Source organism: Aquila chrysaetos, chromosome 14, assembly GCF_900496995.4.
Source record: "Aquila chrysaetos chrysaetos chromosome 14, bAquChr1.4, whole genome shotgun sequence".
Taxonomy (NCBI): domain Eukaryota; kingdom Metazoa; phylum Chordata; class Aves; order Accipitriformes; family Accipitridae; genus Aquila; species Aquila chrysaetos.
In genome coordinates this window covers 29,991,883-30,007,028 of record NC_044017.1, presented here as the reverse complement: position 1 = coordinate 30,007,028, position 15,146 = coordinate 29,991,883, and the positions used below count along the sequence as shown (strand labels likewise).

Here is a 15,146-nt window from a genome sequence, read left to right as displayed (position 1 = left end):
TCATACTGCTGCTAAAAGAAAAAAAAAAAAGGCACGTGCATACCAAAGAAAGCAACACGGGCGCTGCTCTGCGCAGAATGGCATCTGTTTTCTCCAACACCTTGCGACTGGGTTCACAAGCCTTGTAGGGCAATTGTGAGTGGTGCTGGACAGAAAGACAGCAATGCACAAGAGATGAGCATGAGGAAAATAAGACTGGAGGCAAAGACGACCACTTTGCAAACTGTGTTACTGCCGGGGAAAGGAGACGCCTTCCTGTAACTGAATGCTTGTAATTTGGGAGGAATTATATGCTTTCTGTGGGTCGAGATATGCCCAAGTGTTCTCCTGAAGGTCCAGTCCTGTGCCTTCCGAGTTTGTCGCCGCTCACAAACGCAGCCATCAAATGCTAAACTCAGACCAAGCAACTGACTAGCACTCACTGATGGATCTAACCTCTATAAATTAATTAAAGACATTTTTAATCTAACCCCCTCAATATTTTTCACCTTTGCCATACCTGTGGCAATAAATCCCAGTTTGGGTAAACTTGTCACTAATCATCACACTGCTTCCCCAGGCACTGGAACCCCAAGTCTGTGTTGGGGCTACACTGTTTTCCTGGAATAGTGAATAAAGCCTTTCTCAGACGTGTTTTGGTACACTCCATTCCAATATATAAATGTAAATGAAGAGACCCATATTGGGAATCTACAGCAGGAACAACTGTTAATTGCACAGTCATAGCTATCAAAACCAATATTCAGTGTGATCATGTCTGGTGCTCGCCTCAGGGCATACCACAATCATAATTAATAATGTTATTTAATAACAATAATAGGGTGAATGCAGATTATGAATTCATGGGCAAGGTTAATAAATGGGATCTGATCATTAGGTAGGTACAGCTGAACAATTTATGAAGCATTTTAAGAGCTTCCCTGAAGGTGGTGAATCAGGGCTGAGCTGCTTGGCTCCTTTAGTAAGCAACAACAATGAAAAGTAAATAAATAGAGATGTGAAACAGCCTCGTCTCCTTTTTATCATGCCCTTCCTCTAAACTTCTTTCTTTTCTTTTTATACCAGAATTAAAATGCCTTCGTAGCAAGGACTTTTGAAGGAAACTTTGTATGATACAGAGCCTAACCTTTTTGGGAACTGAACATTATTATTATTTTCTTCTTGGTCATGGAGTTCTCCACCTCAGTAATCCATGTACAAAAGGCTGCTTCCTGTCTTGACAGGTTTACAGTCTAGGTAATTCAGTGTAAAAGAAATAACGAACAACGATTGTGGTAATGATATCTCTTCTAAAAAAGGTAAAGCCTTTGGTGTTTCTGCTCATTCTGACACACTCTCCAGCTTGCACAGTCCTACCATGACCTGTAAATGGTATTTTTTGGAACAGAAAGTCTCTCCTGTCATTCTTGAGCAGGTATGAACAAGCCAGTGCTTACTATCAGTATCATGTTACTGGGACTTAACATACCGTTGAGAATTTGAACTGTGGTAAGTAGCATGGCTGCAAGGTCTTTCGACTTACTGCAAAGTTAAATGCATTAGTTTAAAACCATCTTTGAGGTTAGATGGGCTAACAGCAGGCACATGGGCACCTATGATGCTTCAGCTGTCAAGCAGTACCTTGCAAAATGAAGTAACTCAGCTGTTTTTGACGGCATGCTCTTAATCCACAAGGGAAGAGGGTTAAGCGAAGGGCACTGACAGACAAGCTTTGGCTGAGCTTCAGGTGCAGGGACCGAAGACTACGTGGTGCTACTGCCCCCAGAGCAGAAACAGCAGAAGGAAGGACACCTTACTTCACTGCTACCTCAATCAGTGCCCATGAAGTGGTTCACAATTAGATACCAGGGCAAAGGGACAGAACTAAAAGGTGAAGGTGGGTTGTTGGGGTTTTTTTACCTAGTGCAGCAAGGTAAGCCTGTCAGTGTCCACATAATTATATTATCCTGTATTTGGAGTAAGTCAATAATACACATAATACATATACATACCATACACACCATCAGCTAGTGTGCAGTAACATGCTTGGCAGCATTAAGTTGAGGAGTGTGAGTGTTGCCCCTCTTGGAACCTGAACCTCCAGTTTGGACCCAGCTGTGAACGTCACCACAGTGAAGTTACAAAAGAAAGCAAGAATGATGAAAGCAATGGTGAGGTTTTTAAAAGGTAACTGAAAATGTAAGAATTTTTGTTGTCAAGGACTGCAGTGCTACAGCAGAAGAGGAATAATATTTCTAAAGAAAAAGTAGGAGAGTTGGAAGAAGTATTTTTTTGGAAGATGGTTACAGTCAGAGGGTAACATACTCAGAACCAGGCTCGTCTCTAAGAAATACCATTCACAGGTAAAAGAAAGGTTTTTACAAAGCCTGTTCTCCCAGAGGACAAGGAAATTTCTAATTTGGTCAGCTCTGAATCACAGCCCAACAAAATGAAAAATAGATTACGCTTCAAGCGCAGATACTAGAATAACTTGGCAGATTATTATATAGGCAAAAGTAGCAGCATATGCTGTACAGTGCTTTGCAAAATGCGTGGTTTGAAAACCCATATATCCAGTGCAGCCAGGGATGGAAGTGCAGCGTGAGCGAGCACTGACCTCTAGTGGACATGAAAGTCTGGAATTGCTAAAGATCGTTGAATTCAAAATAGAAAATACGTCATGCAGACAGACAGTTGTCCCAGGGCTTGTGCTTGGCAACTCTGCAAGCTACAGTCAGCATAGTTTTAGTATTAGGAATCTCTCACTGTCTATGTGTCAGAAACTATCACGTCTATTTTAACGTCTAGAAGCAAATTTTTTATGGCCGAAAGAAAACAGTGCACACTTAGAATTTGCTTAGTAAGACAGGCAAGCCAACTATTGGTCAGTAAAATTAACTAAGGCTAAATTCATTCCCCTTTATAGATATTTATTAAATAACTTTGCAGTGTTGAGACTGTCTCCATAGTCATTAGCAGAGCATCAATAGTTTAAAGAAAAAAATCCTAAAGAAACATGAACATGCATGTCATATCATATTAAGAGTCTTAGTCCTACTTTTTCTACAATCAAAAAATACAGAATGGTGAGGGTTCATATATTTTCAACGTCTGCCCCAAAGGAGCTTGCTTGCTTCTCACTTGCAAGTTATCTTCCATAGGAAAAGTCCTGTAAGTGTTCTGGAGCTCTTTAAACCAATCCAAAGGAGAAAAACAATCCCAGGCACATAATTCTGTAAGGCTGACCTTCAGCTGAAACTACCAAAGCTGGGTGCTCTCAAACAATTAATGTGCAATACAGGGTTGCCTTCCTGTATCAGTAACGTCATACTTCACTCAGAATTCTCACCCAGAAGCTAGTACTGTTTTTTTGTGCTTTCACCACCTTAAGACAGTGAGGTTTCTGGGAAATATTTGGTCAAGAAGCCTCCAAAAAATTGGAGCTTGCACCTGGTCTTGCAGAAGGGCTTTGTCACTGGTGTGGGTTGTCCTTGTTTCCTTTGCACCCTGTCTCACACAAGAATTACTGGCCCCACACCCTAGACATTTATTCTTGCCTCAGAATGAGGGAAGGGAAGAAGCAGGAGAATTGTTAAGATCCGTGAATTCCCTATTGCAAGTCTGTGAAAGGAAGGAGGGAGAACTTCCACAAGGAGAGCAGGATGTCAGACAATGCACCAGATTTATTGTCGAAATACTATTCGAGAGTAGGAGATACTATCTCAGTCTTTGATTGATATGAAGCCAATCTGTGTCCCAAAGTTAGTGCCATCACGAAAGTGAGAGTAAAATTTTTCAGGGTGGCATGCAGTACAGAAAGTGATATTTTGGTTCTGGTCTGTGACAGAATCATCTTGGATGTTCTCAGGAAGAATCCCACCACTCTCCAGAAGAACACTGAAATAAAGAAAGGGAAACAGAAAACATATTTTTGTTTTTTACATCTTTGCATTCCTTAAGACACTGTCATTCAGACAGCACCTCTAGTACCAACTGAACAAACTGTGCCAATATCACGGTTGGGACTTGTATTTGCTTTTCTTACTTTCTTTTTTCAAATATTAGACAAAAATAATTGCTTTTATGCAACCAGTAAAACCACATTTAATTTGAACATTTGTCTATATTCCATAAACTAACAGTGTAACAGTAAAATAATAGTTGAAACCCAGCAAAAGTGAGCACATACCATTAATTCAAAGGTATCATTTCTTGATCTGCAAAGTACTAGCGAGTACTTTAAGATGGTGAGGACCCTCACCATAATATTGCTGGATAATAAAATATCAATATAATTATTGATAACTAATGTGGAATTAATCTTTTGTTCTTTTGCCTTCATCTCTAGTCTGCTCAGCACAAAAGAAGTGTATGTCATGGAAATGCACTCAGTAGGCTTACCGTGTTGCTCGTCTAATATCAATATAAGGACTTGGAGAGTCAAATAGTCTCACACACTTTGGATCAATTCTGTGAAATTCTTTAGCTGATTCGTGAGGAAGTTTATAGCAGCAAGGTCCTACAGACGGGCCCAGCACCACAAGGATATCTTTCACATTACAGCCATATTCAGATACCATAGCATTTACTGTGGCCATCGAAACTCCTAATAATGTGCCTTTCCATCCTGTGAGAAATGAGAGGTTGAAAAAAAATTGTAGAAATTGTCTTTTTAATTTTATAGTAGCTAAAATAAATGCTATTGTTAAAGGTGCAAATGAATAGATGTATTTATATCTAAAAATAAACCATTATATCTAATAATAAATAATTGTTTTTTTAAAAAAACCCAACCCAATACATTAACAACTGTCAGTTTGCTGATATCATCATTTTGTGGAGGCAGAAACTAGAGAGAAGAGTTTAGACTAGGATTGCAGAACTCCTTTTTCCCAGTGTCCTGGTCTGGGCAACTAGAGCATACTTTACAGCTCCTCTGTGCTTGAAAGATTTAAATGGGAATATGACAACAGAAATATGTTACACTCAGAAGTGTATTTTTATAATATGGTGAAAATGTTTTTAGTGTTATTTTAGAAAAAAAAAAAAAAAGAGGCTCAAGCTAGAGACATTGTTTGGAATAGATAGATGAAAGCCAAGCTTTGCACTTTGGTGTTGTTTGGAATAGACAGAAGAAAGCCCGTCTTTGAGTTCTCATATCCTAGTTTGAGACCCAGGAAGCCTTTGCATTGCACAGGGAGTGCGTCATAACAAAGGATAGGATATGCTAATAACTCTTCCTCTGCTTTTCTACATCCAAAGACTGAGATGACCTTATACCTAATTGTCTTCATTTGTATACATAGCAATGTGTTTTCAAGTTAAACATGAACTGAGGTGGGGTCAGACAGGAAGGAAAGGATTTAGGAAAAGATAATTGGAAGCCTGGCAAGGACTGTGATGTGGGAATCAAGGCCAAAACTTGGGAGATGGAAGGTAGGAGTTCAGGCTAGAGCCGGGAGGTATGCTTGGAGAAGGCAGTGGTGTGGGCTGGGGGAACAGCGTGGTGTGTCAGGGACTAGATAAATGAAGAGGGAGCAGAGAAAGGAGCAACTACAGATTTAAATATTTTACAATAATTAGGTTTGAACACTTACAATGTAAAACTCTTGAAACTTTCAGGAGTGGATAAAATTCTCTACAACCCTTCTCCCCATTAAGAACCACAACATTCCTCTCTCCTCCCAGACAGGCATGCCACAATTCTCATTCCTCTCACCTCCTCTAAGCTTGCTAGGCACAGGGCGGGGGGAGGTGGGGGGGCAGGTGGGCACAACAACTTTATTGAAGGAAAGTCAAAGTTTTAATCATCTTATGATGACTCACAAATTTGAATTTATTTTGGCTAATTTATTCAGTGTATGAAGAATTGTATGAATTAGGTGGTATTCACAAGTTCTAGGCAGAGGTGAAGCTTCCTACCGTATTAAGGGGTGTACTAGCATCAAAGCTGAGGAGAAACTCTCAGCTGTGCATTCTCCTTGATCTCATAAATACAGACCTGTTTTATAAAATGAAACAGCCCCAGCAGGAAAATCTCACCACAGGATACTTATTGTAGCCTATGAGTTGGGACGTCTTCTGAAGTCAGACGTAACCCCAGGTTGTGCTAACCATCCCTGCTTCAGTTTTATTCTGATTTGGTTTGGGTCAAACATTTCTTCTGATCCAGAATGATTGTTGGGGGCATTGACTTTATAGCTAGTTTTTACATATGAAGTTAGGCAGGGCACAAAAAAAATTATTGGGTTTTGGCTACCAGATCAGAAAAATAAATTTATAAATACATAAATAATAATTATTACAGTTATAAAATAAAACTAAAAAAAACATAGCCTGGGAAACAAACTATTCTTAAGACTAATCTTGTTTTGGGAGGATACAAACTTAGATACAAACAGGGTCTATATTGTTATGTGATCTTGCATTAATTCATTCTCACTCAGTGCTCCTTTGGTTGCTCATTTATAATCCGTAGTCCAAAACTCCCTTTCCAGTGGTCTCCTAGTTATTTTGATCTCTGTTATTTAAAATTCCTACCAGAATGAGCAGCACCGCAGGCTTTTCTGACAGGATCAGCAAACAGCACTGGTATGCAATCAGCACCTGGAGCTGCTATTGTAACACCTTTCTGATTCGTAACTATTCCATCATAGCTGTCAGGCTCTGTCTTTCCCATAATACATACAGCATTAGCGTGATCGACCTGTCAAGACAAAACCAGAACATGGACAGTGATATGGCAGCAAAAAACCCAGTTCTGACTAATGCAAAGATTTTTCTTTGGCATGAAACACTCTTCAGCACCAACTGCTCATGCATGGAAATCAGGCACTCCCTTGTTCAAATGCCACGCAGATGTGTCAGTAGAAAGCCACCATAGAAGTGGTCCTGTATTTTTCTTTTAAGAGAAACTGCCCTGATCATTTATCTGATTATTCTGCTCTGTGTAAGTTAAATGTTAGAATATTCTTGGAAGAAACAGCGCTGCTTCTCCATATAGTGCCAAATGGCTGATATTTTGGATGGCTACTCCCACAGATAAACTGCCAGCATAAATGTTTTAATTGTCCTGCTTCTCACAAGTTCTTGCTGAGAAAGGCAAGAATAATGCCTACAGTTTTAGCCAGTGATACATGAAGGAAGATCTGATCCGTTTACATAAACCCATTGTTTGATAAGATACCTTGACTCTGTGAAAAGTCTCTGGGTTAAATCCTGCAGCATTAGCTAGCCGGCGGAGATTCTCTTTAACAACAACTTGTGGGTCCCTCCGCTTGGAACTGCTGAAGAGATTGCAGGAGCTTAGAGTTGGTATGTAGGAGATGCCACCTGTCCTTGTGGTGAAGCCATGCAGGAAGATATCATCTGGCAAGGCAAAATAGACCACAAACAGTTGCTTTCAAGACAAGGCCAGTCCAGATATAACATGGTTTTATTCTGAAGAGACCTGGAATCAGCCAATCAAGTTGAGTATTGCTTTACCTCATATTTAGCTGTGGCATTTAAATTTCAGGATTCTAAGTTTCCTTTTTGCTCATAATCATAATCCTCCAAGGCTAAGGTAGAGGGGTTTGAGCAAGAAGGAGACCTGGCAGATTTAGCCTGACTTTTTGCGGAGTTGTAGTGCAAACGCTAGAGAAGAGGTAACTCACTGAGGAAAATGACAGTAGATTTTAAAACTAACGTTCTAAGGTGCCGTCTCCCAAGCTTTTTTGGCAAATGAAGCACTAGTCCTCAAGACACAGAATCTCTAACATCTTTCTGAAGTACACTGAAAGCACTGAGAATTTCTAGTGTTACTGAAAAATCCTGTTTTGACAGCGCGGATCTTATTGTGGCCTCATGCACCAAATGCAATCACTGGAACTAAGAAAGCTAGTCCCACAAGTGGTGTTTTTGCTGTCCTAATAGCTGACAACCTTAGTGACATAATCAGAGTTGAGATTCAAAATCTCTACGTAGTGTGATCCTTTCAAAGTCACGGTCAAAAACTTGAAGCGCAACAAAGGCAAAGACGGCTTTAAGTAACCCATGTTCCTTTCAGGCTCTGGATCATTTCAGGCCTATTTTTAGGGACAGTTCCAAATTTTTGCAGTAGCAAATCTCTCAGCTTTCCCCTGAATCCCCTGAATCAGGAAACCCCATAATAACACCGCTTGAGACACATGTTGCAGATAACTGGGTCATGCCATGGCAGGGACACTTGAGACATCAGTCTGATAAACCAGGCATGCCTGAGGCTGCACACCAGGAAAAACTCTTGTCCTGCCTTTCCAGAAGATGATGGTAACTCTCCAAGTGTGTAATTCCCACACAGAGGGAAGGAGATTTCACTGTCTGCAGCAATGCTCTCACTAAACCTGGGGCTCTCTTTCCTCTGATCAAGCCCCATTTCTGGAACAGACTTGCCAGTCTCTTGCTGTATCTCTGTTGACACTTCCCCCTCTTACAGACATGATACACTATTACATCATCATATAGAGTTATTTGCTGCCTGAAGACATTTCCAGATCTTACCCATTCTGCAAGTCCCTTGAAGTATGCTTGGGAACACTCCGTAAAATCTATTAGCTGGGATTCTATTTACCTGGGATCAGGGAAGATCTGAGGATGGTGAGCTCCCCTTTCAGGCTTGGCAGGCTTTCCAAGTACATCTGAATCTCACTTTGGATGAGCACCACATCCTGCGTAGGAAGCGTTTGCCATTCACTCTGAGGTTCAGCTATCTGTAGATTTTTACAATCAGATGCCACCTGTAAATCCTCAAATTCAAACTGGTAGACTGCTGTAAAGAGATGGTCTACATATACTTTCATTAAGTCTTTTCTTATGGTAGGGAGAATAATTTTAATGATGCTTAGGTCTTTTTCATCCAGTCTTTGTTTGATGGTGTACAAAGCAGCAGCTGTAGTCAGAGCATGTACCACGTCCAGTCTTTTCTTCAGACTCTGAAAATCTCTCAGAGCTGGAAGCAAGGACTCTTGTTCACTGTTCCTTTTGCTCTCCTGCCTCTGGGAACACATGACATAAACAAATGGAGCAGGGATGGAAGAGCATTTCTCAATAGTTTCTAGCGTGCTATGCAGTAATCCTTGGATGTTGCTCTGCAAGTTGGCTGGCAGGCTGAACAGATCTATCAGTACTGCTTCCACCATACTCCAGGATATTTAAAGATTCCTGCAACTGCCAAGTAGTTGGTAACAAAACATGAAAAACAAACAAAAAGGCAAGATGGCATCATTAGTCCAAACACAGTTATGTTATTAAGGCAATGCATTCAGTGATACTGTGTAGAGAAGGTAGCATAGCAGTAATTACTGTCTTAGGATTTCCTCACTGCATCAAAAGAAATTGCAGCAAAAGAAAAGTGGCGGAAATAGGAATTATTATGTATTTATTAAAGTATTTAGGTATTTCCCTACCACCCCGCCTACCTCAGGTTTTTCCCAGGTCAGGGATGATAAAAGGTTAGTACATAACATTAGATTTACTGAATCAATTAACCCACATTAGCCTAATGGACCTTCTTAGCGTCTGACTGTTGGGCCCTCCTCCAGCTCCCATGAGGGGAACTAAATACAGAGGTCCCTCAGCTTGCTGGGACTGGAGGAGTTTCTGTAATAATTTTTTTTTGGGAGGCATTTTACACACTTATTGCTCATATCTGCTACCCCTCCTGGCAGCAGGGGTGCTGGGCTGTGAGTGCAATGACAACTTTCCCACAGGCCTTCACAAGACTTTTTGCACTTCTCCCTTTCACGTTACCAAAAGCATTGACTTGCTAATTTCTGACTTCTGTGTGGAGAGGCACATGATCGGTATAGTTCTTCTTTTCAACACGCGCAGGAACTCAGCACAGGTTACTGAAACTTTACCTAGTATGCAAGAAGTACACAGAACTAAATGAAAAGAATATAATACTGTGCACAACTTCCTGCCTCAGCTTTTTCACTATGCTAGCTGCACTCTTTGCTCTGAAATTAAGCTTATCCAAAATAATTCTGTAGATCACAGCTTGTCTTGTGGCCCATGGTGTAATTCCAGTTTTGGTGTTTGTTTTTTTTTTTTTTTTTCCCCCTTTCCTGGGCTTTGTTGATCCAAGCCCAGCTAGGCTGCCTACCTGTGGAAACTTGTCCATTCATCTCTTCCTCTCTCCGTTTCTATGACAGCCTATTTTACATATCCTCTAGGAAGAGTCTTATTTTCTTTTCTCTGTCTTTGATAATTTTTCAGTTTCCAGTGCAAGCCTCCAGAGGTCTGGAACAAAAGACTAGATCCCTCTTGCTTTGGGAACCTTGAACAGATGGCTATTCAGATTTCATGACTGAGCACTGTGCTTGATATAGGAGGAATCCATGCAGCTTTATCACCAGTTCTAAGATCCCATAATTGTTTAGAGTATTCCTTAACACCACCATTTTTTTTTTGCACAGTAACAAATCATGCATGAGTATTAATTCCTTTGCAGGAAGATTAGTATCTTTGTAGGAACAAAGGACTTGAGAATCTTTTAAGCCTTTGAAATCAATGCTCTGCTACCAGAACTAACCATATCAGATAATGCCTGGCACTATTTTCCTGCCCCAAGCCCTCATTCTCCTGTAACTACATGCATGCTCTGCCTTTACAGCACTTCATCATCCTGCAAAAATACTGCTTCGGTGTGTACTTGAGGCCTACCACTATGGTGGACTTGGTGTCCTCCTTGGCATTTTATGGTTGACAATGGATTCCCAGAGTTTCTACACTCAAATGAGAGGTCAAAGACCTCTCTGGTTTTAATGGATTGTTTATTCAGAGTGGGTTTTACAGAAAACATTCTGTATTTTCTTCATTGTTCTTTCCTCCAGACTGGAAGAAAAATAATACTGACTGAAAATGATGTTTTCCTTTCTGCGAGTTGAACACTTACAAAGATTAATTAGTGACTATCAAAACAGGTGAACTAAGAGTATCAAAATGTGACAGCAGATAAAAGCATCTGCCAAGTAATTTACGACACTTGATTTTGCTCAAAGTATTATTTACACACAGCTGACAACAAAGAAAACAGCTTGCTAAGAAAACAGTGTCGAAACAGACTCATGTCAAAGACCATGACTTGGGAAATCAGGGTATTTCCCTCCCTACCCTGACACTCTCTGTGGGAGGCCTGTAAGAATATGACATGATCCCAAACTAGGTATAGCTAATAGCCCCAGCAAAGACCGTACAACAGAGGGGTGTATGGAAAAACAGATTATTGCTCCACTTCAGGTATGTCAGTAGTGGAAGGTAAGTAGAGTTCATTGCTGTCCTCATACTTCCCCAGAAAAATACCACCAAAGAAGGAAAGTGCTTGCGGAGGGAGAGGTAACTGTCTACATTGTTATTGTGTGTTGCAAAAAGTCCACAGGGGCAATTATTGGGATGTACACAAAGAAACAATGGGGCTGATTCACCCTCGTATCCTTCCAGCTTTGCATCACAGAGTCCTACTGAAGTCAGTGGTGTTAGAAGTAAATTTGATACAGTCATAATAAAATTTTTTGACTGCTTTCTAATTACCTCAAACAAAACCCTTATCAAAATACAGGCTTGCCAAGCACAGCAATGTTTTAGCTTATGAGAAATGCATTCATGGTTACTTAGGTTTTAAGTAACATGCTCTACAGTCCCCGTGTTCCACAGAAAGTCTCACTGCATGTAACCGCATCAGGAAAGATTAAGTGCATTTATTAAGGAGTTGCTCATTTCGGTACAAAATGCAAGGCAAATACTTGCACAAACTTGAAGCCAAGGCCACCCCTTAGCTGTTCCGCTCACTCTCTGAAACTCTGTCAGTACAAACATCTGGAGGGTAAAAAGATACTCTTGCACAGACTTCAAGAAAAAGAAAATGAAAGAAAATGATAGATAACGAGAAGAGATGAGAGGTGAGGAGGTTAACAAGAGTGAAAAGAAACAATGAAGGAAATAAAACCAGGCTGCAGAGAACAAGACAGCTCAGGGTAGAAAAAAGATCTGAAAAGCAACTTTCAAAAATGCCAGAAATCTAATTCTAAAAGGTCACTGTTGGTCAAGACAAGATTGCTGGCAATTTCCTGCACCTTTGAATCCTACTGGTCACCTTATCTTCTTACAGAAACTCAGAGAACTGACATGGTTTTGGGAAAATTAAAAAGGCAAGAAATATTTAACATGTGCCAGAGAGAGATGCCCAGAGAAAGAAAACAGGTCATAAAAGCAGCCCAAATGAACAGGGATAAGAGCACAATTGTAACAAAATTTCAATAACAGCAAAGACAAAAAAAATGGGGGAAAAAATACATAAAAACCTCTTAAACTGGATTAAGATAAAACATTCTGCCTCTTTTAATTTACCGGTATTCAGGCAAGGTTGAAGAAACAGAAATCAGCACTTAAAATGAAAATATCGAACTACATGCAGTTTTCATAAACAAACTCAAAGTTTAAAACGCAGGATTTTACTTACACAGGTAGACAATCCTTTTAAACGCTTGAAAAAAATCATCTGGTATAAACACACATTACCAGCTTTATATATCTCACTTCTCACTGTCAGTCTTGCAGCTGATTTGTACAAGATGGAAATTCCTACTCTAGGTAAGATTGGAGTGGGAACCTGTATTTCTTCTTTATGATGAGACCCTGCTTTGTTGCTGTCAGTATCTGCAGGAAATAACAAACTGTACTGAAAGGCACAAACATGATTAAGTGCCAGGGTAGCGTTAAACCCGGAAGCAGCATTAACCCTGCCATGTAACTTGCTGCTGTAATCATACATTCTAATGCATCAGCTTTGCACAATCTCAAACAGATTCAGAAATGTACAGCACTGCAAAACCGAACAAGAACACAAAGAAGTTTAAGGAACACTTGTGCGGACTGAAAGAGTTTCCTTTTCTGAGCTGTAACTGCATGTTCCAGTGAAGAATGTGGCAGTCAGTCAAGAAAAAGTATATTCAGAAGGACCCAGATAGAGAGGTTACGAGAGGCCACAGGCCCAAAACGAGGATGCCGATTTCTCCTTGGAACAGTCAGAAATTTTGCAGAGCTCTGTAAAAAAGTCTGAATGTTTTGACAGGAAAATGCAAAGGTCAAAAGGCAAGTGGAGGCATTAGGGATTTGTATCAGGCTTTGCCCAAGAATTATATGATAATAAATACATTTTCTCAACTGTGCTAAAATCAGTCATGAGAGATAAATATATGACAACTAAAGGACAAGAAGAAAAAAAAAGTATTTTTTTTCATGAACAGAGGAATTAACAAAATCAGATTTCCTCCAAATTGCTGTCCTATGTCCCCCTGTTCCTCCCTTCCCTTCAGCTCCAGTAAACCTACACGTCTGTCAGGTCCAGAACACACCTTGGGAGTCCCCCCCCGTTTCCCCTCCTGCTTTTCCTTCCGCCATATGCTGGGCAGAGGGATGAGGGCTGAATCCTCCTGGCTCTCCCTCCCAAAGGGAACCGATGCTGGTATCTTGTCTTTCCCCACCCAGGCACCTATTTTCATGAAGCTTGCAGAAATCGGTTATCTCTGAGGCTTCCCACCCCACTGTCAAATGTGTCCAAACTAGATCATTAAAAATTAACAGGGGGACTTGATGGAGAGAGACCAACGCAACCATTTTCTTTCCTTCAACCAGACTAAGAAACAATAATTACTGGGGTTATTTTTTGGTGCAGAATGCTGAGAAAGGATAAGGAAAAGGTCAGAAAACATCCGGGATACAAACCAATACTGAAAAATGACAAATTGATGTCTCCAGCTGAAGTACCGTATTCAGCTTCTGCCACTTCAAAAAAGGGATGACATGAACAGATTGTATGCAGAGATAAGCAATTACATTATAAAACTTGTGGGATTTAGGGTTAAAATTCCTTAACCTGGAGTTCAGAGGAATACCAGCAGGCACGAGACAAGTCCGTGGCCATAAAACAGGGCACGGTGTAGAGCGGGAGAAACTGGGCCACCTTCTTTCTTGTAACCCACTGGCGCTCAGCAAAACTTACGTTCTCTGCAGCATATATCAACCACTACCAAATTATGACAGAAACTGCGGTTTAATACAATCAATTAGGCAGCGAAACAAACCGTTAAGCAAAACTCGCCTCAGCCACAGGGCGAGCCAGGTCGCGCTACCGCTGTGGGCCCCACCGCGAAGCACCCACCCCACTTCTGACAGGACGAGTTGTTCCCTCCTTTTTTTCCCTCCGTCTCCTGCCGGGGACAGCCCTCCCTCCGGCCCTCTCCCGGCTCTCTGTGCCCCTCGGCCGCCGCTAACAGCAGCCGCGCTCCCCTCACGCCGCCTCCACCGCTCGCTTTCCCTCGCCGAAGTTCTCCGACGCTCCCTTAAACCCCCCTAATACCCGGCACCGCCGGGCCGGCCCTTGGCCGACGCTCCCTGGCTGGTGGCGGGCGCGGCGCGCGCCGCAGTTTGGGCGGGAAGGGGGCGGCCGTTGTTGTGTGAGGGGCCGGCCGTTGTTGTGTGAGGGGGCGGCCGTTGTTGTGTGAGGGGACGGCCGGGGTTGCTCACCCCTCCCCGCCCAGCGGCCGCCGGGTAGGTGGCGAAAAGGGGTGGCTCGGTCGTGTCGGGGCGGCTGGCTCCGCTCCGTTCGTGTTTCGGTGCCTTTGGAGGGCTTGGGACTGTGTGCCGCTGTTGGTGTTGGGGTGCTTGAGCGGGATAGAGGGGTGAAGCGAGGGGTGCCAGGACAACCGTTGCGACAGCCCTAAACGTACAATGATAGATGCGGTTTCCTAGTCAAGAGTACCGCAGGCACGTCTCGTGGGTCGGCTGAGTGCCATTTAATATATCGCGCCTGAAGGTGCGCTGGTGCCGGACTCACTGCGTTTTCGTGGGAGTTCGGTGTCACTTTATACAACAATACAGATTTTCTGAATTATTCTATCCAAAGAGATACCAAAATAGTATTAAATATTTTCTAATCACTGGTGAGCGGGGGATCTTTACAGTGATAGTAGTTTGCAACTTTCAGCGTGACAGCTTTCTCAATTTCTAGTTTACCTTACACTAAGGATAGTTTAATAGTTAATATAGCAGGCAGTTGCAGTATGGTAACTGCAATTATGTAAATAGTCAGGCTAAATATGAGAGCATGCTCTCATGCATTTAAGATGCTCTTAAGATGATTTTAAGAC

At 41.7% G+C, this 15,146-nt stretch overlaps 1 protein-coding gene across 3 annotated transcripts; it reads right to left on the bottom strand.

The window, feature by feature from the left end:
* Window positions 1-3,644: 3,644 nt before the first annotated feature.
* On the bottom strand, window positions 3,645-14,327 carry LACC1 (laccase domain containing 1). Of its 3 annotated transcripts, none has more exons than XM_030036690.2 (6): window positions 14,082-14,327; window positions 8,570-9,165; window positions 7,166-7,347; window positions 6,520-6,685; window positions 4,381-4,606; window positions 3,645-3,876 (listed from the first exon to the last, which is right to left on the bottom strand). In XM_030036690.2, the coding sequence occupies exons 2-6, from the start codon at window positions 9,135-9,137 to the stop codon at window positions 3,702-3,704; spliced, it is 1,317 nt and encodes a 438-aa protein (XP_029892550.1). In that variant the 5' UTR covers window positions 9,138-9,165; window positions 14,082-14,327; the 3' UTR covers window positions 3,645-3,701. The 3 variants fall into 3 exon arrangements, with proteins under 3 accessions (XP_029892550.1, XP_029892549.1, XP_029892551.1); XM_030036689.2 differs by lacking the exon at window positions 14,082-14,327 and adding an exon at window positions 12,458-12,710; XM_030036691.2 differs by lacking the exons at window positions 7,166-7,347; window positions 14,082-14,327 and having other exon boundaries at window positions 8,570-8,627.
* Window positions 14,328-15,146: the final 819 nt, after the last annotated feature.

Bases quoted from the DNA above. Each gene is read 5' to 3' on its own strand.
- LACC1 (XM_030036690.2), bottom strand. From the start codon at position 9,137: ATGGTGGAAGCAGTACTGATAGATCTGTTCAGCCTGCCAGCCAACTTG. The intron at 7,348-8,569 runs GTAAATAGAATC...TTGCCTTGCCAG, and splicing joins CAGATCTTCCCTGATCCCAG to ATGATATCTTCCTGCATGGC. The intron at 3,877-4,380 runs GTAAGCCTACTG...TCTTTATTTCAG, and splicing joins GATATTAGACGAGCAACACG to TGTTCTTCTGGAGAGTGGTG.